The 23560-nt window shown below is 39.5% G+C and overlaps 1 protein-coding gene across 2 annotated transcripts in view; it reads right to left on the reverse strand.

Moving 5' to 3' along the window:
- Window positions 1–475: 475 nt before the first annotated feature.
- The window catches only part of LOC101736721 (GPI transamidase component PIG-S), an 89443-nt gene continuing 66358 nt past the window's right edge, over window positions 476–23560 (reverse strand). For both annotated transcript variants that reach the window (XM_004928915.5, XM_012692732.4), the window contains exons 2-11: window positions 20165–20255; window positions 10969–11108; window positions 9156–9368; window positions 8207–8404; window positions 7780–7880; window positions 5150–5327; window positions 3970–4148; window positions 3102–3243; window positions 1747–1939; window positions 476–630 (exon numbers count right to left, since the gene is read on the reverse strand). In XM_004928915.5, the coding sequence (XP_004928972.1) occupies window positions 516–630; window positions 1747–1939; window positions 3102–3243; window positions 3970–4148; window positions 5150–5327; window positions 7780–7880; window positions 8207–8404; window positions 9156–9368; window positions 10969–11108; window positions 20165–20255 (1550 nt within the window). In that variant the 3' untranslated portion in view covers window positions 476–515. The remainder of the gene's footprint in view (window positions 631–1746; window positions 1940–3101; window positions 3244–3969; window positions 4149–5149; window positions 5328–7779; window positions 7881–8206; window positions 8405–9155; window positions 9369–10968; window positions 11109–20164; window positions 20256–23560) is intronic.

The following is a 23560-nucleotide window of genomic DNA, read 5'->3' on the forward strand; positions in this document are numbered from 1 at the left end:
TGAATAGCAATTTATGGCTAGGTCATTTTAATGACACCAAAATTAGCATATTTTTTATTTTAATACAAAAGGCGAATCCCGCGTTTTTTTTAAACTAAAATTTAATTCATCTTATTGGTCGCACCTTATCAATCAAGTGATTTTGATTTCAGTCTAACAAAGTGCGTACATGGTTTTTTTTCTTTTTTTTACTTTGTGGTTTTTCATGTTTTTATTGTAATTTTTTTTTTTCGAAACATTAATACTAATTTAAGACAATTGTTACTTTGTGGGCAATTGTGTTGCTTTGTGTGTGACGACTTTCTTACGTATTCTTCAGTTCTCCATTATCCCTGCCTGTATCACTTCAAAAACTCTACCACGAAAACAGCTACAACTATATGAGGGCTATATTAGCTATATTAGAATATTATCTTAGGGCTATATTAGCTATATTAGGGCTACATTACAATTTTAGGATAAAATAAAACGCACATAACCTAAAATATTTTATTTGTAATACTTTAAAATAAATTTCAATCAGTTTTTTCTTTGTGCACCGGCTTCCCCATGAACCATAATAACAATATTCTCAATGACAAAACCACCGGGAACATTATCGGTAAAAACAACGGTATGTAGATCGCGTATCTGAAATGTGAATAAATATATAAATGTACATATATTAAACATTCATACGACAGCAAATGAATTATGCATGTGGGAAACTAGAATAGTAGCAATAACGATTAAGTTTTTTACATTTCATTGTGTATAATTTATTTTAATTTCGACACGCTTTCATTAAACAATTCAATGTCCAAACAGGAATATTATCTATCAATTTGTAAGGAAATTCAATATTGCCAGTTTGACTTCGATTTTTTTTTTAACAAATGAATAAGTTGAATTTTAATATAATTAAAATTACTTTCACGGTTTATTGTTGTTTTTAGTAAAAAAAATTTTGGTCACTAATGAACTCAGGTCTTTTTCGTTGACATCTGAATGTTGTCCTAGCTATTTGAACCTCTTAACAACAGGTGACCTGTGCGCTCGTCCACCCATTTAAGCAATAAAGAAAAAAGAAAATATATATCACAGAAGTTACATATATATATGTCAGGGAAACCGCATTATTAACACCATCGTCAGACATCATAGGGGCGAATAGCTAAGGTGATCGAGTTAAGAGAAACATTGAGTACACCAAATATGTTTGTTGTCTTAGAACAATTTAGAAATCTTCTCTTGACGTTAGCAAACGAAAACGAATGACGGTTCTTAGGACGGAGGCGCCGCTCTTCAAGAAGGCTGGTTGGTAAGTGTGATGGCGTCTACGCGCCTCCATCGGCTAGGCTCTGTCGTAGCACGAAGTTAGCCGAGTTCCGATGACATTACGATCGTGTTGTCACCTCTCGGGAATCGTGCCGCGTTTCGTTTTGCTACCAAACTAACGACCGTCTCCGACATATATTTAATAAGTGTAATCTATACTAATATATAAATCTACAGTGGTTTTTACGGATGTTCTGTTACAACTACTGAACCGTGCATCCGATTGACTTGAAACTTGGTATTCATGTAGAAAATACATGTACTTAATGGATAGGCTAATATTTATATGAGTGTTGGACTCCCTAATAATGATGACAATAAATAATTATGTTTATTTTAAATGCCCAGCGAAGCGGGCGAGTACGGCTAGTTATAATATATAAGCGGTACGCTGCTTGTATTACTCTTGTCTATATGCTATATACTAACTTCTGATCGTCCGGGAAGTACAGCAGTGCGAGTAGACCGGGGTGCGTGAAGGCGCGCTGCGCATGCGCGTGCGCCCGCCCCGCCCGCGCCGCGTCCGCCCCCGCGCCCTCCCCCGCGCCCGCCTCCAGCTCGGACACCGCGGCCGCGATGGACGCGCCCACTTCATCGTTTATCACTATGTTCGATATCTCCTCTGAAGAGAACAGCGGCGGCTTAGTACGCAGTGGACGCACCCTCGTATACATCACCAGCTACTAACACACTATTCATATCCCGTCATCAGGACTAAAACCTGGTGGAAGGGTAGCGGAAGCAAAAAGAAATACCAAACTCATAAATTGCAGGTGGTAGGACCTCTTGTGAGTCCGCACGGGTAGGTACCACCGTGAAGCAGTAATGCGTTTCGGTTTGAAGGGTGGGGCAGCCTCAAGTTGGGTGGCGCATTTACGTTGTAGATGTCTATGGGCTCGAGTAACCACTTAACTCCAGGTGGGCTGTGAGCTCGTCCACCCATCTAAGCATAAAAAAAAATTACTGTTGGAATTGTTTAATACCTAAACGCATCCCAGTAATATTAATATCAACTGACAGCTGTCACTCGCCTAATATATGTCAACGTCAATTGTAGTTGTCACCCTCTCTTCCCTTTTTGGCCTACGACCACTGACAAATAAATGCGTATCGCTGTTCGAATAAAAACTATCCTTGCAAATCTCCGTCTTTTCATACGAAACCCAGACTATTAGTCCAACAATTACCACTTCAAAAGCTTCGGGCCGGAATGTAGGTATGATATTTTATTTAAAGGTATGAGTTTTTTTAGTGAAATAATCGAATGATTACTGGTGGCTCGAAGGCCTTTCCAGTTTCACTAGGACAGGTGGGCGAGCAAACGCTCAGCCAGGAGGAGTGGGATTTGCTAACAACTGCCCGAACGCCTCCGAAGGAGACCTAACAATTCAATAGCAGCTGCTTCGCGAATGAATCTACTACTACCGGATCAGAACCGCGACCCGACGCTGATGCATGGGTAAGGTTGCACGTCGAACTCTTTGTCGAGTCGGTTACCGGGGTCCCTAAGCCTGCTCCTAGACGCTCCTGAAGGCGCTTATTGCAAGACCTGTTGGACCTGATGGATGCGTAAGGACGGTATGAAAGTTAACAATTAATATAAAATACTTAAGTACAGTAGTAATCCTTACTATGATTGCCTTTGGTATAAAACGAATTGAAAACGCTCAGAATTCAAAAACAATAATGTAATAAACGTTAATTTTTTGAAATGTTGTCAATTATGATAGTTGTTTTGAAAAGCCCTAACGCTACTTTATATATAATAAGTCAAGATGTATTACCCAATAATTGCGCTAGAGACTGTAGAGTTCTTTCAGCGGATGTGACCTGCTCTAAGGTCCTGATGCGGAGTAGCGCGTCCACCTCCCAGCGGCGCGGCGACACCGACCTCGAAGGCTCTAAGTGTGCTCCTTCGATTGCGTCCTGTCAATTGCCGAAAAAGCTATATTAGGATTAAAATCCTACATTAGACTTCCAATGAGAATGATCTACTAGATTACACTGCGCCATGAGTATAGGTATTCCAACAACAAACCTACCACAGCACGAAGTCACTATTAAGAGTGAGGCACACAAAATAACTCCTAAACAAAACCAGTACACGCAAAGCCAGACTGATGACCTAACTTTCAGATTCTGCACGATATTTGCTTCAGGTATCGCGACGGCCAGCAGAGTCTATCGACAAACTTGTTGTTCAGGGTAGGGTCAACAGTAAAAGACCTCGTGGACGTGGCCTCAAGTGTTGGACTGATCAACATTATATATCGGCGCAACATTACTATTTAGTTAACTAAGATTAGTTAAAGTTAACTGTCTTCTTAATATTGACATAGTTTGTTGACTATTGTAAGTCCAACGCGTGTAAGCAATTGTTTAAGACTGTGTTCATAACAATTCATGAATCATAACAAAAAAGCTTCTTCAGCTATCTGAATGGAGAAAACTTAACTGACGCTTAAAAATATCGAACCGTTGATGCTAATACCAAATAAAACGGACATTTAATTACAAAGATGAATGTCGCTTATTAAGCGAAACGTCTTAAGCTATATGGCCTTTCACCCCCTCGATATCTTCTTCCCATTTGGTATATGGTCTTTCCTTTTCTTAGTCCTAGTTTTGTGAATTACTAAAACTGAAAAATACCTTTTTCGTGATCCCGAGCAACTCCCTGAGGTGGGACACGAACGCGCCCATGATCTGTCCCACGCTGGGCTCGAACTCTCGGACCTGCTGGGAGCACTGCTCGGCCGGGGGACTGGCGATCACCACGCCCCCCCACTTGGGGGACATAAATGCTTGTATCGACAAAGGATTTTTGCGACCTACAAGGAAAAGCTTCATTACGGCGACCTGAATACGCCGTTTGGTTTATTAAAATCGCTATGATATTTTTTTTGTTATTATTTTTTGCTTTTACAGGACGTTTAGTGAGACCGCACGTGTAGGTACCTCCGCCCTGCCTATTTCTGCCGTGAAGCAGTAATGCGTTTCGGTTTGAAGGGTGGGGCAGCCGTTGTAACTATACTGAGACCTTAGAACTTATATCTCAAGGTGGGTGGCGACATTTTCGTTGCGGATGTCTATGGGCTCCAGTAACCACTTAACACCAGGTGGGAGGTGAGCTTGTCCACCCATAAAAAAAATCACAGCAAATGGATAACGCAACGCGAAAGTCATGATCGTAGGGCATATTCTGAGCCCACACGGGTGCGGACCATCATCCTATCTGCTTTTGCCACGAAGCAGTCAACCTTCGTTTGGAGTGAGAGACAATCACAATGCCATAAAGTCGAGATTTCAATGTCATGCCTTAATAGTTCAGCGAACTAAGAATCGAAATAAATAGATAAATAAATAAGTCGCACCGCTCGATACGATTATATCGAAGATCTCATCATTTAGGCCACGGCGGTAAGAGACAGAAGGTCAGATATCAAAATTCTAACTTTCCCAATTAAACATTTTAATTTGTCGATAATGTCGAACGCATTAAGGTTTTTTTGTTATTGCTTAGATGGGTGGACGAGCTCACGGCCCACCTGGTGTTAAGCGGATACCGGAGCCCATGGACATCTACAACGTAAATGCACCATCCACCTTGAGATATAAGTTCTAAGGTCTCAGTATAGTTACGATGGCTGCCCCGCCTTTTAAACCGAAACGCATTACTGCTTCATGGCAGAAATAGGCAGGGTGGTGGGACCTACCCGTGCGGACTCAAAAGACGTCCAACCACCAGTAAAAAGGAAAAAAAAACTACAGGTTTTTTTTTAAAGTGACGTATTCCTAAGTTTTATCTGATTTCCTAAGGTAGCGAGTTTACCTTCATTATCGTATATAATGATGGGAGCTTTATCGCAGGGAACGATGTAGAGCGCCAGGTTGATCGTTGATAGCTCAGAGACGTGCGTCGCAGCTCGTTCCTCGAGCCTTGTCAATAACAATGACAGCCTGTCCTGACGCACGGCGAAGTGACGTCCCCATTCACTGACTTCTTTTACCTTAATTATGAATAAATTGTGAAAGATTAAAATACAGTTCCCGCCGATAAACATTGCACAACGACTCATTAAGAGAAAGAAGAAAGCGACGATCGGCTAATTTCGGCTTCGGAGACAGAGATAGCGCTATACGAATGGGAATGCTCTGAGGAATTGTTTGAGATGTTCCCCTCATCTCCTTTTTATCATCGTACCTCCCGCCATCGGAGCAGAGTTCATCCATATTATCTGGAACCGCTGCGTTCATCGACAGTGCGTTTCCAGAGGTCTTTTTTGCCACGTACCATCCGGCTATGGAATGAGCTCCCCTCCGCGTTTTTTCCCCAGCGCTATGACATGTCCGTCTTTAAAAGAGGCTAGTGGAGAGTAGTATTAAGCGGTAGGCAGCGGCTTGGCTCTGCCCCTGGCATTGCTGAAGTCCATCGGCAACGGTAACCACTCACCATCAGGTGGGCCGTATGCTCGTCTACCTTCAAGGGCAATAAAAAAAAAGAAGCCTAAATTGGCAGATGTGCTCATAGATAATACACATAAATTAGTTATAGATAAGCAACTCAAGCACTCAACAAAAATGTTTACGGGCGTCGGCCATTAGATGGTTTCGCTTTGATTTGTTTCTCATTGCTCCTGTAGGTGGCAGTAATATATTACCTATCCTATATTTTATTTTATAATGAAGGATTTTGTAAATTTTCTGAAACCACTAATTGATAAAAATCAATTTGTCTATAACAAATAAAGACTTGTATGATTTATTAATTCTTTATTTTCTGTGTTTAGTTGCATAATATTTAAATGTCTTAATTTTAACAACATATAAGTTTAGGGCATCCGCTACAAGATGTCGATAGTTACCATGTAAAAAAAATACTTGTCTTTAATTATCGCAGTTTCAGAGCTCTGGATGTTCTGTATTTTTCCGCGTTTACAATATTCCGTTTGACATTGACAGCAGTGGCTCTGACAGATAATCTATATACTAAAAAGTTTTTGCTTCACTTTTTAGTATTACTAAAACGTGAAGCAAAAACTTTGAAACCCTTTTTACGAAAATTGCGCGGACGAAGGAGTATGAAATTTCCCACACTTATAGAGAATATAGAGAAGAAGTGTAGTATACTATTTTTTTTTTTTAATTATGCATAAAAAATGCATTAAATCAATAAAAAATACATTACACACACTACCATGTATTTGACACAGACACGCATGTATACTCTTTTGTTTATTGTTAGTCTGTGGTCTAATTGAGAATAGATTAATATTGTTCGTCTATACTCTATAGTGTAGTTTTGACGAAATCTGTAAATATAGAAGTATAGTCTTTGACAATAGAACCATGATAATACTCAAACTTATAATTTAAACTAATTATAGTCGTATTTCAATCACTGGGCGACCACTAGTATTAATTTAAAAGTCAACTAATAGAAATCAACATTACGAATTTTCCTCTCTTCATCATTTAAAACTATAGTTATTTTCTTAATGTTTTTCTTATTAAATAATTTTTCTGAAATTTTTTGGAAAAAAGCTAGCAAAAAATGGGCACTTTTGGTAATTTTAGAACGTTCTTGGTTCCTGCAACTAATCCGTACTAATATATAAATCTACAGTGGTTTTTACGGATGTTCCGTTATGCAAACAGGATAGAAAGAATCCAAAAACGGTTCCTTTATCATCTCGCTTTTAATGATAATAAGTGTCACCAACTGAAATCATATAAGGAACGCCTTTCGTTCTATCGGATCCAGTCATTAAGCGCACGACGTAAAGCAGCTGATATTGTGTTCCTTTACAAGCTTATACACAGCATAATAGACTCACCAGAAATACTTGAACGTATTCACTTAAGCGTACCGCGCTTGGGCAGCCGCTTATGTAATCGGAAAACTTTCCACCTACCAAAAATCAAAAGTAATCTTGGCCAGCACTCTCCTGTCTATCGTATGACTTCCCTGGCAAATAGTATACGTAATGAAATTGACATATTTGTTCGCCATACTTCTCTAGCCTCACTTAAAATAAATTTAAGTTCCGTGATCCACACCGAGCTGTAGACCAACCACATTTATTTTTATTTCTATAGAACATTCATTTCCCTCTTTTAATTTTTTATTTTTATTGTTTTTTTTTTGTAAGTTTGTATATGCAGTTTTTTTTGTTTTCTTTGTCTTAATTTAATATTAGTTAACGATATTTTTATCTTAAGCACAAACGCTCTTAAGCAAGATGTGTTCACACCCAAAAGGGTGAATTCTATAATGTATTATTTTATGTAAATAACCTCAATGTTTATGTGTGCAGTTTTCATCCAGTTGTGTGAACCTAATAAAAAAAAAAAAAAAAAAAAAAAACTACTGAACCGTGCATCCGATTGACTTGAAACTTGGTATCCATATAGAAAATACATGTACTTAATGGATAGGCTTAATATGTATATTAAGCTTACCTCTCTAGCTTGAAAGTCGAAGTCGAGTAGATGAAGCCATTGCGACTTCAGCGTGAAGTTGTGCAAGGAGCTTAACTCGTCGACAAAGCTGCCAATGTAATCTGAGAAATGTATACATTTTTTTAATGGTTTAGATGGATGGACGAGATCAAAGCCTACATGGTGTTAAGTGGTTACTGGAGCCCATAGACATCGACAACATAAATGCGCCACCCACCTTGAGATATAAGTTCTAAGGTTTCAAGTGTAGTTACAACGGCTGCCCCGTCCTTCAAACCGAAACGCATTACTGCTTCACGGCAGAAATAGGCGGGGCGGTGGTACCTACCCGTGCGGACTCACAAGAGGTCCTACCACCAGTAAAAGTTGGACACTTTTAACGGACCAAATCTGGAAATTGCTGAATTAGGTGAAATCTTAGCCATACCCTCGACAGCTTCAGCGGCATTCCAAACAACTTTCATTGTATCAGGCCTTGGATGCACTATGGACAGTGTGATGTGGTAGGCCGACTCCGGCGGGAACCTCGTGCTTCGGGCTTGATCAGGAGTGTCCGATCTGGATCCTCGGAGTACCGAAGTCTGATATATCCAGCCGTCTAACGCTTTCACTATCGTTTCTGATGCTGTACACATTATTAGATGGGAGTTTTTATTCGCATACGAGCAGATAAGTTCACAGTTCACCTAGTGTTATTGATCTGTAGCTGGGTTCGTAAAGATACAGCAACTTGAATGACATGGCTTGGAGAAATGAGTGGAAGAATTTTTAATGTTGCTATACAGATGGGTCTACAGATGCGAGCCTAAATTACTCTTCTCCACTAGTAAAATTAGAATAGACATTAGGGGCGAGAATGGTAACAATTTCGTGAGAAGATATAAATTGGAGACAGATTATAATCATTTACGATCCTCTTACGCAAAATATTATTTTTTTAATATCACTAGCGACCCGCCCTCGCTTCGCTTCTGAAACTGTAATATATTATTGGTTTCTCCACTATTTAATGGATGTTATTATACATATAAACCTTCCTCTTCAATCACTCTATCTATTAAAAAAAACCGCATCAAAATCCGTTGCGTAGTTTTAAAGATTTAAGCATATATAGGGACAGATATAAGGACAGAGAAAGCGACTTTGTTTTATACTATGTAGTGATCCATAAAACGTTCATAACATATAGCCCTTCTATACCACTGCTTCTCATTCTCTTTAACAACTTCTTCACAATCACGACATACTTGAAGTAGATGATAATTTTTGATTTATGATCTGTCTAAATAGGTTTCTTAATTTTGTTGGAAAGATAAAGCTTATAAAGGAGATTATAAAGCCTTTACGAACTGTTTCAGATTGTGGATAAAATTTACCTTTCTCATCATCGAAGAACATTATTCTTTCGTTGCCAACCCAGATATTGTGAGACAACGATTTCTTTTGCACCACGTGGAATATATTTTCTTGGTCGAGGTCCAATGTAGAAGCTAGTTCTTCGACGGCTTTCTCCATATCAACCACCGACCGCAAAATGTGCTGTTGTCGCTCCGACATTACTGTTTTCTCGATTTTGATCTTTATTATATCTGGAAATGTTTTGAAATTAATTTGAAATTGCATACGGGCAATTAACATAATCTTAAGTACATCGATGGGGTGGTCTGTTTTGAACACTACCCAATAAACTTCAGCGTTGCCATCGACTACGCAGGAATATGATCGTGCCAAACCAATCCAGCATAATTAATTAATTGGCATACTAATACTGACACTTCTACGATCATCCAACCCCAACTCGTAACTCGGGTTCAGTCCTCGCGACCGTAACATTTAGCATTAACATTAATTAATTACTAGCTGAACCGGCAAACTTCGTAGTGCCTCAATCGATAAATAAAAGACCTAAACTTTTGTATAAAATAAACGAAAAACAAACAAAACTGTTATTTTTATTTAATTCCAAGCATTTTCATATTTATCTACCTTTTAAACCTTCTCTGGACTTCTACAAATAATTCGAGACCAAAATTAGCCAAATCGGTCCAGCCGTTCTCGAGTTTTAGCGAGACCAACGAACAGCAATTCATTTTTATATGACACCATTAATTTTTAACATTTTAATTTTAACATTTAACTATTATATATTTAACTATTTAACTTTTAACATTTTAGCATAGAACATTTGTACATGATTGAGTGTATTAAAGTGAGTTAGTAAAATAGAGACTTATCATTAGTAAACGACTACTGCGCCCCAGCTCTGTGCCCAAACGCTAGGATCCCATGTGTTCCCAAATTATTACCATGAAACCGTTGTCTTTATATCTGCTAATTGTTTATTAAGCTCGGGTGGGCGTGGGCATTTAAAATCAGGTGGGACGTGCGTGTGTGGTGGGCAGGAAATACGTCAGCCTGCCCGTCAAAGGCAAGGAAATAAAGAACTTTTCTTTCGATTAATTAACACTCGTTAAAACCCTCTGACCTACTTACGAAAATGAAAGTAAACAAAACATAAATCTTGTCTGTTCATTTGGCCGAAAATCAACAACGAGACTGCAGTCAGATAACACAAACTTTTGGTCTACGTAAATTAGGTCTCGGAAGATATGCCAAATAAAGGTGGCCTCAGAAATACAAAGTAAACAGTGCGCAGTCAACAGCCTCAAGCAAGGAAATCCATCCGTGATAGGTATCTGAAGCGAGAGAAGAATAAGTCTGGCACTAGCTGCGGATGATTGGCATAGCGGGTTCACGAAGATCCCTCTATAGCTGCAAAGATGCCGCTTGCTTGGTAAATGTGTCTTTCGGTGGTTGTGGAATGCCTTACCCTGCGTAAACCATGTTGCTAAGTTATGAGTGGATTTGGATAGACAATTTCGACCTTATTTTACTTGTGGTAGGACCTCTAGTGAGTCCGCGTGGGTAGGTACCACCACCCTGCCTATTTCTGCCGTGAAGCAGTAATGCGTTTCGGTTTGAATGGTGGGGCAGCCGTTGTAACTATACTTGAGACCTTAGAACTTATATCTCAAGGTGGGTGGCGCATTTACGTCGTAGACGTCTATGGGCTCCAGTAACCACTTAACACCAGATGGGCTGTGAGCTCGTCCAACCATCTAAGCCATAAAAAATAATATTTAGAATGCCTACAACAGACCAGATCCATTTAATTAAAAAAGGACTTACCAGATTCAGCAAATGCCTTCTGTATCTCGCTGACGATCTTAGATGCTGTAGCGTCATCGTTGGCTAAGACTTTCAGTTCAGTTGTGACGAAATGCGATAGAGGTTTGAACGATGAAATCTTTTCGTACGGCAGCGACACCCTGGAAAATTTGAATTGGGGTTTCTCAACGGTTTGATCTAAACATAAGCTCTGCGAAATAATTACAATTATCTCCCCTATAACACGGTAGATTGGATCCGCGTTATAGGAGACGCGTTGTAGGAGTATTCTCGCATAACACGCTTGTATGAACCCATATAAAGCGCTATGTACAAATATAATATATAAAGAAACATAATGCAATACAAATCAGAAATCAGAAAATTAATCAGAAATCTCCAAACGCTTGAAGGGGGCTACACGTGATGCTATAAGGCTGGCTGGTACTTTGCACAGAGAGTGAGTCTGGCTGTGCAACGAGGTAACGCAGCCAGTATCTTAGGAACTGTGCCCCCTTCAAGCGCATTGGAACATTTGTTCTACTGTATATAAAACTAGCGACGCGCCCTCGCTTCGCTTCGGAAACTGTAATTTATTATTGATTTCTCCACTATCTAATGGATGTTATTATACATATGAACCTTCCTCTTCAATCACTCTATCTATTAAAAAAAACCGCATCAAAATCCGTTTCCTAGTTTTAAAGATTTAAGCATACATAGGGACAGAGAAAGCGACTTTGTTTTATACTATGTAGTGATAAAAAAAAAGTAAGAACACAAATTTAATAAATTAATTTAATTTCATTTTATAACAACACAATTAGCACACGTGCAAGGGTACGTGAAATTCATTATGAGCTGTAGAAATTATTATATATTTCACAGTATGTTCAGAAATGTAGAGTGTGGAATCGCGTTATATGGGGGAATATCCGTGTTATACGAAGGATTGAAACCGCGTAACATGAAAGATTGCGTTATAAGACTACCGTTTTATATGGGGGATTACTGTAAATTAAGATCCGAAAGAAACTTTTGAGTTCAAAGTAAGCACTGCCTTATCTCACTGTATTTTATGAGAACCGGATTTTACTGACGGTAGGACCTCTTGTGAGTCCGCACGGGTAGATACCACCACCCTGCCTATTTCTACCGTGAAGCAATAATGCGTTTCGGTTTGAAAGCCATTGTAATTATACTGAGACCTGAGAATTCGTATCTCAAGGTGGGTGGCGCATTTACATTGTAGATGTATATGGGCTCCGGTAACCACTTAACAACACGTGGGCTGTGAGCTCGTCCAAACATCTATGCAATAAAAAAAACTTAAAAAAAAAACCGGAAATAGTCAAAAGGATTTCATATTTAAATAGCGCAAAACAAAAAGGTAATAAATCCAATTTTCGTGGTACTGAACCTTGGCCGAATTTTCGCCTACGCACGATCTTGTCTACGTCATCTATGCCGAATGAAAGTCTCTACACATCGGATACGTTAGTCACCGATAACGGTAGGAGCATCGCGATGAAAAAATCTAAGCCCTAATCTCAACCTGTAATTTAACTTCACATTCGCAAACAACTTTTTTTTTCCTACCTAAGCTGATAGTCTTGACAAGGCTATTTCAGCGGAACCTTAACTAGTAGTTGAGCTCACGGGGCTCAAACCTGACGACGTTGCTAACACGAACCCTAGCAACAGCCGTGCTTCGCAGAATCTACCATCGGATCGGAAACGCGACCCACTGAGAAGATCCGGCGAGAAACTCAGTGGGCTGTGTCTGAGGGTTAATTATCGAGCCCTTAATCGCAAGCGACGGGTTCGACGAGAACGGTGACCGGTGCTTGAGGTACCTAAAAGCACCGTTAGTGGATCGAGAGGATCCGAAATGACATGTTTCCGGCGACGTCGACTGCTTTCCATTCTTTCCGCAGGATCGGGAATGACAAACAACCAAGTTTGCTACGACACTATCGCAACGTCTACCACCGGAGTAGAGTTCATCCATACTACCTGGAGCCACTGCGTTCATCCACAGTGCGTTTCCAGAGATCTTTTCTGCCACGTAACATCGGCCTTTGGAATAAGCTCCCCTCCACGGTGTTTCCCGAGCGCTATATCCTTCTTCAAACGAGGCTTGTGGAGAGTATTAAGCGGTTGGCAGCGGCTTGGCTTGGGAACTTGCATTGCTGGCGTCCATAAGTGACGGTAATTCCTCATCATCAGGTGAGCCCTATGATCGTCTGCCAACACGGGTGATAAAAAATAAAAACTAAAACCTTCATCAGACTCAATTCCCATGCAAATTCAATGATTCAATTGATAGCTACAGTAAGGACATGGTGACTTTTAGTAAATCCGTTATTGCTTCTTGTAAGCTCTCGTAACTATACTGAGACCTTTATATCTCAATGTAGGTGGCGCATTTACGTTGTAGATGTCTCCAGTAACCACTTAACACCAGGTGGTCTGTGAGGTCGTCCACCCAACTAAGCAATAAAAAATAAATAAATAAAAGTCGCTCGTTATGAATGACATTGTCAAATCAGGCGTTTTATGAGAGCGACAATATAGAAGATAACCTGTGACATGCTGTACCAAAATGCAACGTTATCGAATTATATAAATATAAGTTTACTTCAAAAGATTCGGTTATCGTTACAGCGAAAGGTCGATGAGCAATAAAACGCGGATAATTTGGCGATAAGCGTTCGCGAGACTGTTTATTGTTATGTTAAGAGGTTAATTAATATCTAGATTTAATTTAAATTAAATTTAGGTATTGAATTCGATCACTTTTTTTTTTTTTTGTGCAAGACGTGTCACCTGATGGTAAGTGATTCACCGCCCCCCACGGTCACCAGCGACGCCAGTGCGTTGCCTATCCTTCAGGTAAGAATAAGAATAAAATAAAACTTCGCAATTGCTAACCGTGATAATGGTTGTGTTTCCTTTATTCTACGGCTAGCCTTTTTTAGTGGTTAGACTACATCGTAAATACATCTGTGTTCCATTTATTTATTTTCTTTGTTTTCAATGCGTCCTAACAAATGTCGACAAACACAATAGTCTGGCTTACTTCTATCGCGAACCACTCATACCTCCGGCTTTGAAGGGATCCAACTGAGTTTCGGTCTCATGTTGCAAGTTCTTTTTTTTTATTGTTTAGGTGCGTGGACGAGCTCACAGCCCACCCGGTTTTTAAGTGGTCACTGGAGCCCATAGACATTTACAACGTAAATGCGCCACCCACCTTGAGATATGAGTTCTAAGGTCTCAGTATAGTTACAACAGCTACCTCACCCTTCAAACCGAAACACATTACTGCTTCAACAAATGGAGAGGCTGGAACTTAAATTCGGTCTGCTTAGAAATAGACAGTTAAATTTCTGGGCCGTAGATAAGATAAGAAGGATCGTCGTGTTCCCTTGTAGGGGCACGGAACGGGCCTCGAGGCAAACCCCTCTGCCCGGGCAGAACCGTGATAATGGTTGTGTTTCCTTTATTCTACGGCTAGCCTTTTTTAGTGGTTAGACTACATCGTAAATACATCTGTGTTCCATTTATTTATTTTCTTTGTTTTCAATGCGTCCTAACAAATGTCGACAAACACAATAGTCTGGCTTACTTCTATCGCGAACCACTCATACCTCCGGCTTTGAAGGGATCCAACTGAGTTTCGGTCTCATGTTGCAAGTTCTTTTTTTTTATTGTTTAGGTGCGTGGACGAGCTCACAGCCCACCCGGTTTTTAAGTGGTCACTGGAGCCCATAGACATTTACAACGTAAATGCGCCACCCACCTTGAGATATGAGTTCTAAGGTCTCAGTATAGTTACAACAGCTACCTCACCCTTCAAACCGAAACGCATTACTTCTTCACGGCAGAAATAGGCAGGGTGGCAGAGATAGGTAGCATTTAAGGCCGTGAGTGAGTGTGCTGAGCACGCTGCGAACAGCCCTCCACCATCTCACCCCTGCATCACTTCACCCCGGCCCTGAGTGGCAGAGAACTTCTGCCCGGGCAGAGGGGTTTGCCTCGAGGCCCGTTCCGTGCCCCTACAAGGGAACACGACGATCCTTCTTATCTTATCTACGGCCCAGAAATTTAACTGTCTATTTCTAAGCAGACCGAATTTAAGTTCCAGCCTCTCCATTTGTTGAAGCAGTAATGTGTTTCGGTTTGAAGGGTGGGGCAACCGTTGTAACTATACTTGAGACCTCAGAACTTACATCTCAAGATGGGTGGCGCATCTACGTTGTGGATGTCTATGGGCTCCAGTAACCCTTGTACACCAGGTGGGCTGTGAGATCGTCCACCCATCTAAGCAATAAAAAAAATAATTAATAATCAACAGTTTTAATGGACAATCCTCCCAAAATCAAAACACTTGTTTGAATATGAACGCATTTCCCTTGCGGCAGATGTATGCAAGAGGCAGTGGTGTTGCCACCTAACTTTACCATAATTAATTGAAATTATAAGTTTGTACACTATTATGATTCTATTGTCATAGACTATTATTATGCTTCTATAATCACAGATTTCACCAAGACTACACTTTAGACAAATATTAATAGAGACAAACAATATTCAATCTATTCTCAACTTATCCACAGACTTTAACAATAAACAAAATCGTATATATGCGTGTGTGTGTCAAATATATGTTAGTGTGTGTAATGTTTTCTTTATTGGTTTACTGTATTTTTTATGCATTATTTAAAAAAAATATTTGTATTGTGCACTCCTTCTCTATATTCTCTATAAATGTGGGAAATTTCATACTCCTCCAAGTTGCCAATTGCCAGAAGGTTCAAAGTTTTTGCTTCACTTATTAATATATAGATAATATGGCGGTAGCCATTATAGAACCAAAGATATTTGACACATGGCTGAATTTCGCTAAATGACATTTTCAAGATAAGCTTGCATATACAAGTCCCGAGGAATTTCACCTCTTCGATTGAAGATCTTCCCTTTGTCGTTAACTCTTAAAATAATTAGACTTCCCCAAGTACAACGACAATATAAATACAGAGTATGATACTGCAGTCTTATATTAGGTTAGTGTGTTTTGTTAATATTAGTAGAGTTTATCTTATTTATTTTTAAGTGAGCAGTAATTTTATTGTAATTTACAGTGAATCTAATTGCTGCGGTAATTTTTCTTATGCGTTAAGCATTTTTTCTCGTTCCGAGCTAAATTAAGTCGTTCTTCTATTTAATTAAGTATTTGTAAAAGTTTTTCTGGCGGTATCCATCATACAACGCAAGATATTTGACAGATGCCTGAATCTCACTTACGACATTTTCAAGATAAGCTTGCATATGAGTCAACTATTATCAAAGCCGGCAATCTGACTTTTGGACAATGATTGGTAAATCAGAAAAACGAATTATTAACTTTGTATTCCATTGGCAGTCACAAAACTCTTCGGAACGACATCTTAGATAAATAACAGGTTAACTATTAACCTTTATTGAATGCAGGTTTTGAATCGTATTCTTTGAAGGACACGATTATATTCAAATTAATCTGTATTGACATATCAATAAAAATGTTTGTCCAAATGCACAGATTGCCACCTTTGATAATAGACGACTCATATTATCTATACTAATATATAAATCTACAGTTGTTTTTACGGATGTTCCTTTATAACTACTGAACCATGCATCCGATTGACTTGAAACTGGGTATCCGTGTAGAAAATACATGTATTTAATGGATAGGCTAATATTTATATGAGTGTTGGACTCCCCCTACACCAGTTGCAGGGGTGTTAATGATAAGAATCTTTGTGGGGGTAAGAAATAATAATGTTAATTTTAAATGCCCAGCGAAGCGGACGGGTACAGCTAGATATATACAAGTTGTAACAATAACATTTGTACCGTCGGTCTACCGAGCAATATCACCCGCTCGGTGGAAGATTTTCCATCCGTCGTTAAGCCCAAACTTTCAATTTATTCTTTAGTTAAAATTAAATAAATAAAAATAAATCAAGTATTTGTAAGCATTTTATTTTAATCGTAAATGAAGCGTATCACTTTTCGCTCATTATCGTTGTGTAATTTTACGACCGTTCTTGGATGTTAATTAATATGATTCAAGTACAAACGAAGCTTAAATTTTTAATACAATCCGACATTGATAACGGGCAGTGTTTTTGAGTGTCTTTGATAAAAAAAATACATTTTCAGGCCACAGCTATCCACTGCTGGACATATGTCCCTCTCAAATTGCGGCAGAGCCAAATTAATAGCGCTCCTCGTTCGAATTCTTATATAACGTCGCTTTATGTCTTTTTTTTTCCTACCTAAGCTGGTAGCCTGGAGCGGCTATTCCAGCGTAACCGTGAGCTAGTAGGTGAGCTCACGGGGCTTAAACCTGATGCTAACATGAACCCTAGCAAGAGCCGTGCTTCGCAGAATCTACCACCGGATCGGAAACGCGACCCACTGAGAAGATCCGGCGAGAAACTCAGTGGGCTGTGTCTGAGAGTTAATTTACTCGTCGAGCCCTTCGTCGCAAGCGACGGGTTCGACGAGAACGGTGACCGGTGCTTGAAGTACCTAGAAGCACCGTTAGTGGATCGGGAGGATCCGAGATGACGTGTAAGCTTTATGTCACTAGAAGTGAAACTTCTTTAGCGGTGTGCAGGATTCTGGTTTTCTTCACTTTTCATCCATAAATTAAATTTCTCTTGTTATAGGAAATACTGTGTATAAGAGAAACGACTTAGCTTGTTTAGTCCTTTCCCTCTCCCCACGGTCGAGTGGTTCGCGAGACGCTTTATCTATTTTCTCACTCTCGCTCCTCTAAATTGTATCTTTTCTCTCAAGCCGTAACGAATCTGTCACGAATTAAATTTTACTCTCAACGCAGCTAAAGAAGTTTCACTTCAAAAATCACAACATGAATATTTTCTTCCGTTAGCGCGTATCGGTTATTAGAAATCAATGTGCTTAGTGCGAGTTACTTAACGTTCTCGATAGCGTAAAAGTTAACCCAATTTTGTATGCAGTTGGAACAGCGCCCCTAACGGCAAACGTACGCAAACGATCCCATTCCATACAAATATGAGCTATCTTTTACGCTATCGAGGTTTTTTTTTTTTTTATTGCTTAGATGAGTGGACGAGCTCACAGCCCACCTGGTGTTAAGTGGTTACTGGAGCCCATAGACATCTACAACGTAAATGTGCCACCCACCTTGAGATATAAGTTCTAAGGTCTCAATTATAGTTACAACGGCTGTCCCACCCTTCAAACCGAAACGCATTACTGCTTCACGGCAGAAATAGGCAGGGTGGTGGTACCTACCCGTGCGGACTCACAAGAGGTTCTACCACCAGTAATTACGCAAATTATAATTTTGCGGGTTTCATTTTTATTACACGATGTTATTCCTTCACCGTGGAAATCAATCGTGAACATTTGTTGAGTACGTATTTCATTACAAAAATTGGTACCCGCCTGCGGGATTCGAACACCGGTGCATCGCTCAACACGAATGCACCGGACGTCTTATCCGTTAGGCCACGACGACTTCAAAACTCGCACTAAGCACACTGAAATCAGTTTGAAAAAAAAAAACCTTTTACGTTTTGTTTCGCAATGTTTCGTGTTCCGGCAGATTGAATTGATTAGGATGCTGTTCAAACAAGATTTTACGCTAGACAAGATTGATTATACGATTCGCGATTTTAAGCTTACACGTTGAGACCGGCGAGCGCGTCCTATACTCATTCCGAATCGCGATTAATCAGCGCCTTATCTTACATCTTTTTCACATTATGATGGAGTGTGTCCGCGGAATGATGATTTGAGACAACAATTCTTTGCAAAATATACAAATTTTCGACAAGTTGGAGGTGTAAATTGCGTATTAGCCTTCCCGGAATCCGAAATGGCTAAGTCACTTTATAAAATACTAGCGCCCCGCTTCGGCTCCGCTCGGGTCTTTAACAAAAATTTCAACGATATTTGACGTTGTTTTATTTTTTTAAATAAAATAACACTTATTGTGGCATAACTATAATAGTCAGACATATGATGTCGCTACACTTTTTGTAAATAATAATGTGTTCTACAAAGTCGTAGTACATTATTGTATTCTATCATCAATAGTTTTCGCAGGGCACGCGATGTAAAGCATATTTTTGGTGATTTTTTTACACCTTGAGTTATATTATTGGAGTTTTAGTAACGATCCCTATTTTTTTTCAAAAAAGATTATAGCCTATGTCACTCGGGAATAGTGTAGCTTCCAAACAGTGAAAGAATTTTTCAAATCCGTTCAGTAGTTTCGGAGCCTATTCAATACAAACAAACAAACAAATCTTTCCTCTTTATAATATTAGTATAGATTATAATATTAGTATAGATATAATAAAATAGTGTTGGTGGGCCTTCAGAGACGACAACAGTTTCCTTTTTTTTTATATAATTTTTTGTTACTATCTTTTGTTGCACAATGGAGTGACATATTCACTAGGTGAATAATCTCCTTAAATAAAGATTTAAAAACAAAATCTTACATCTGTTTACACGGTTTGAGAGACCGAACAGACATCCTTTTGATGACCACGAGAGAAATTTCCGTGACCTTGATTTATTCTCTACACTATATCGACATTGGTTCCGTGGTCTCCATTTCGCAATTGCTATGCCCGCTGCCGGGGCAGAGTCCAAAACACCAGTGTGCTTAGTGCGAGTTTTTCAACTTCTCGAACGCGTAAAAGTTAACTCAAATTCGAATGGAGTTGGAACAGCTACCCTTAATTTGCTCCTAACCCGCAGTAAGCACACAGGAGTCATTGCATTCATACGGTTCCGTGAAAAGAACTCGTTTTCACTATGCTGGGCGTTATATCATGTCATCTGGCTATGTTATCGGCAATTAAAACATTCGAACCACGCTGATGACTTTTGTAACAATGCGCGTGTATATGGAGAATTCATAAGACCTCTCCATCCAGATATTCATATATCAGCTTGTGTTTAAAACTGATAACATAGTGATAAGAGACTTGTCTCGTACTTTCGAGCTTTGGGCTGTCCGCACGATGAGCCTTATATATCGGGCCGCATGAAAATTACGTCTATGAGTAAGTGAAAGCCGCTCGCTTTCTCTTTTTATAGGCAATTGAAACTATTGTTATTAATGGACATTAGTATAATGACAAAGACAAATGCCATGGTTTACCTGTAGACTTCCGTAGTTTTCCACCATAGCGGCATCCCGATGATGATTAGGACCCCTACGAATGAAGCAGAGGCCCACATTCGGTTTGATTCTGTAAGAAAAACAAAGAAACGTCTCGGTTTTACTATATATTTTTTTTATTGCTTAGATGGGTGGACGAGCTCATAGCCCACCTGGTGTTAAGTGGTTACTGGAGCCCATAGACATCCACAACGTAAATGCGCCACCCACCTTGAGATATAAGTTCTAAGGTCTCAGGTTTAGTTACAACGGCTGCCCTGCCCTTCAAACCGAAACGCATTACTGCTTCACGGCAGAAATAGGCAGGGTGGTGGTACCCTCCCGCGCGGACTCACAAGAGGTCCTACCACCAGTAATAAGCGAGTGAGCCTACAGTGCAATACCAAACTCAAATTTCCGTTTAACAAAACAAAACAAAAACATTCTTTCAGGGTTCTGACGTAAAAATATCATTATCAAACCATTCTACGCATCAATTGCTTGTATAAATTTGTTTGTGTCCCACAATAGAACATCCCTAATTGATTCTGATTTTTGTACAAGGCTTGTTGATGAGCCCGCATGTCAATGATGCGAACGACAAATAAATCATCATTTACGTAATGTCATTCTGAATGAAATTTCATCGCGAGTACAAGATAAAACCAGATAACGAAGACCCATCAACTAAAACAAGGTTGGCGGACTATATTGCACAACTCACTCCAGTTTTTATGATTCTAATATTGAACTAACGGACGGTTAGCGTGGTATGGACATGTGATACGTAGAGAGAAGATGCATGTGACTAGGAGATGTATGGTAGTGCAAGGTAGAGGGGGAAGAGGTCGACCGAAGAAGACATGGATGGAGTATGTGAATTACGATATGAGAGAAAGAGGAGTGAATTTTGAGATGACGGCTGATGGAAGAGAATGGAAGAGAAAAATTAACTGTGCCGACCCCACATAGTGGGATAAGGTGGAGAAAAAGAAGAAAAATATTGAACTAATCCAACGAAAGCGTATTGTTTGCGTGCTTGTAAAATTTTCATTTAGTCTTAAACTTGCTAAGATAAATTGATTGTACATCTTTTATATATTGGTTTTCATTGTTTTAAGGAGCATGTTAGAGACAGTCTGAAAGTGGCACCTGTGACAGAGAAGTTGAGAAGTGCGCGTTTGGGATGGTATAGACATGTGATGAGACGAAATGACAATGAGGTTGTTAAGAGAGTTTTAATTATGAATGTGGAAGGCTTTAGAGGAAGAGATAGACCTAAGAAGATATGGATGGATTGCGTGAAAGACGATAATTATGTATAAGAGGGGAGTGAGCCGACCCTAGTGTCTGGGAGGAGGCAGGAGAATGATGATGATTGTATAACACCCGGGAAATCATCAATGCGTTGGACCGACCAAATTAAGACTGTAGTGGGAGGTTTTCTAATTTAGTGCAGTAGAATGGCCTCGAGCAGGGAGGGATGGCGAGATATTGTGAGACGTATCAAGTTAGAGGGCAGTCCAACACCATATGACGATCATCACCATTCTATGAAGAGTGACATGATTGGGAAGGAAGGTAACAAGAGAATGCAACCACCATCTTTGAAATGTGAGGCTATAGTGTTAATTGTATCACGACTCTCCCCCTTTAGACCCGAACGCATGACTACTTCGCGGCAGAAATAGCCAAGACCTTATACCTACTCGTGAAAAGAAAACGCCCTACCCGCAGTTGATAATAAATAGAAGATCTGTCGTATTTAACGCAGCAGAGCAGACGTAAGTTTCACCAACCCCAGCGGACTCACAAGACGTCCTACCACTAGTAATTACGCAAATTATAATTTTGAGGGTTTGATTTTTATTACACGATGTTATTCCTTCACCGTGGAAGGCAATCGTGAACATTTGTTAAGTATGTGTTTCATTAGAAAAATTGGTACCCGTCTGTGGGTTTCGAACACCGGTTGTGTGGCTCGACACAAATGCACCGGACGTCTTAACTCTTAGGCCACGACGACTTCAAAATTCTAAGGTCTCAGTATATATAGTATAGTTACAACAGCTGTCCCACCCTTCGAACCAAAACGCATTACTGCTTCACGGCAGAAATAGGCAGGGCGGAAACATTAAAGTTGATTTATATTATAAAACTTACACATTATGTATTAACAGAATTCAGTATTTGATGCAGATCGGTACGTAAACAATATATTTGCCAAATAAATATTTTATCAGTACCATGTTTTCTTACGAATGGCCAATGCTTCGCCACCCCTGATTCACTCTATTTAATTTGGCTTCAGGGCTTTTAATTAATTGGTTTCGTTTGTGTGATACGCAAGGACAGTGGCGCAACGGACCGAATTATGAAGATACAGCATCTAGTGCATACTTTTTATGTCACTGGGTCTTCGTAAGCTGGTTACATATGGGAGGCAGCGTGGTCGACAATAAGATGGGTCAGGTGTTAAATAAAAGTAATTGAGAACAATTTACATGTATTTTTTGTGGGCGTGTCTATTTGACGTTTTTTTTTTCTTTTCGATGACGTCCATTTTGTTTTGATTTGCTGGCAACACTATACGCAGTGTTGGCGAAATGACGCATTTCGTTTAAAAATCAAGGATAAATCAATACGGATGTATTGTGTAGTGATATATTACCACAGTTTAAAGCTGTAGACGTGAATGGATATAATTACTGCGTAAATAAGAAACACGACTGATGAAGAAAGTTTAGTGGTGGTAGGACCTCTCGTGAGTCCGCGTGAGTAGGTACCACCGCCCTGCCTATTTCTGCAGTGAAGCAGTAATGCGTTTCGGTTTGAAGGGCGGGGCAGCCGTTGTAACTATACTTGAGACCTTAAAACTTGTATCTCAAGGTGGATGGCGCATTTACATTGTAGATGTCTGTGGGCTCCAATATCCACTTAACATCAGGTGGGCTGTGAGCTCATCCACTTAAATAAGCATTAAAAAAAACACGATAAAGCTTTGTTGGTTGGACGAATTACTATAGACTCGAAAAAAAATTAACTAAAAAATTAAAAATAAATAATACAGTCAAAACCGTTTACTGCGACATCGTTTAATACAACATGCCGGTTATAATAACCAAGAACAAAGGTCCCGGCTGAATGCCATATGACCGCCTTATTAAAAATATTGCTTTCTACGACATTGGTTATAATGACATACCTCATAAAACGACCACATTTAACTAATATTTCGGAGAATTAGATCTGTTAGAACGACCGACTAAGCTGTATTGTAAACAATTTGAATAGGTATCCACATTTGTCTTCAATGGCTTTTAAAATCAGGAAAGAAAACAATAGGATTTAGTTTAGTGTAGTCTTTTCTAATTCTTAGAAACAAAACACGTGCAT

Source organism: Bombyx mori, chromosome 16 (assembly GCF_030269925.1).
Source record: "Bombyx mori chromosome 16, ASM3026992v2".
In the NCBI taxonomy this organism is placed as follows: domain Eukaryota; kingdom Metazoa; phylum Arthropoda; class Insecta; order Lepidoptera; family Bombycidae; genus Bombyx; species Bombyx mori.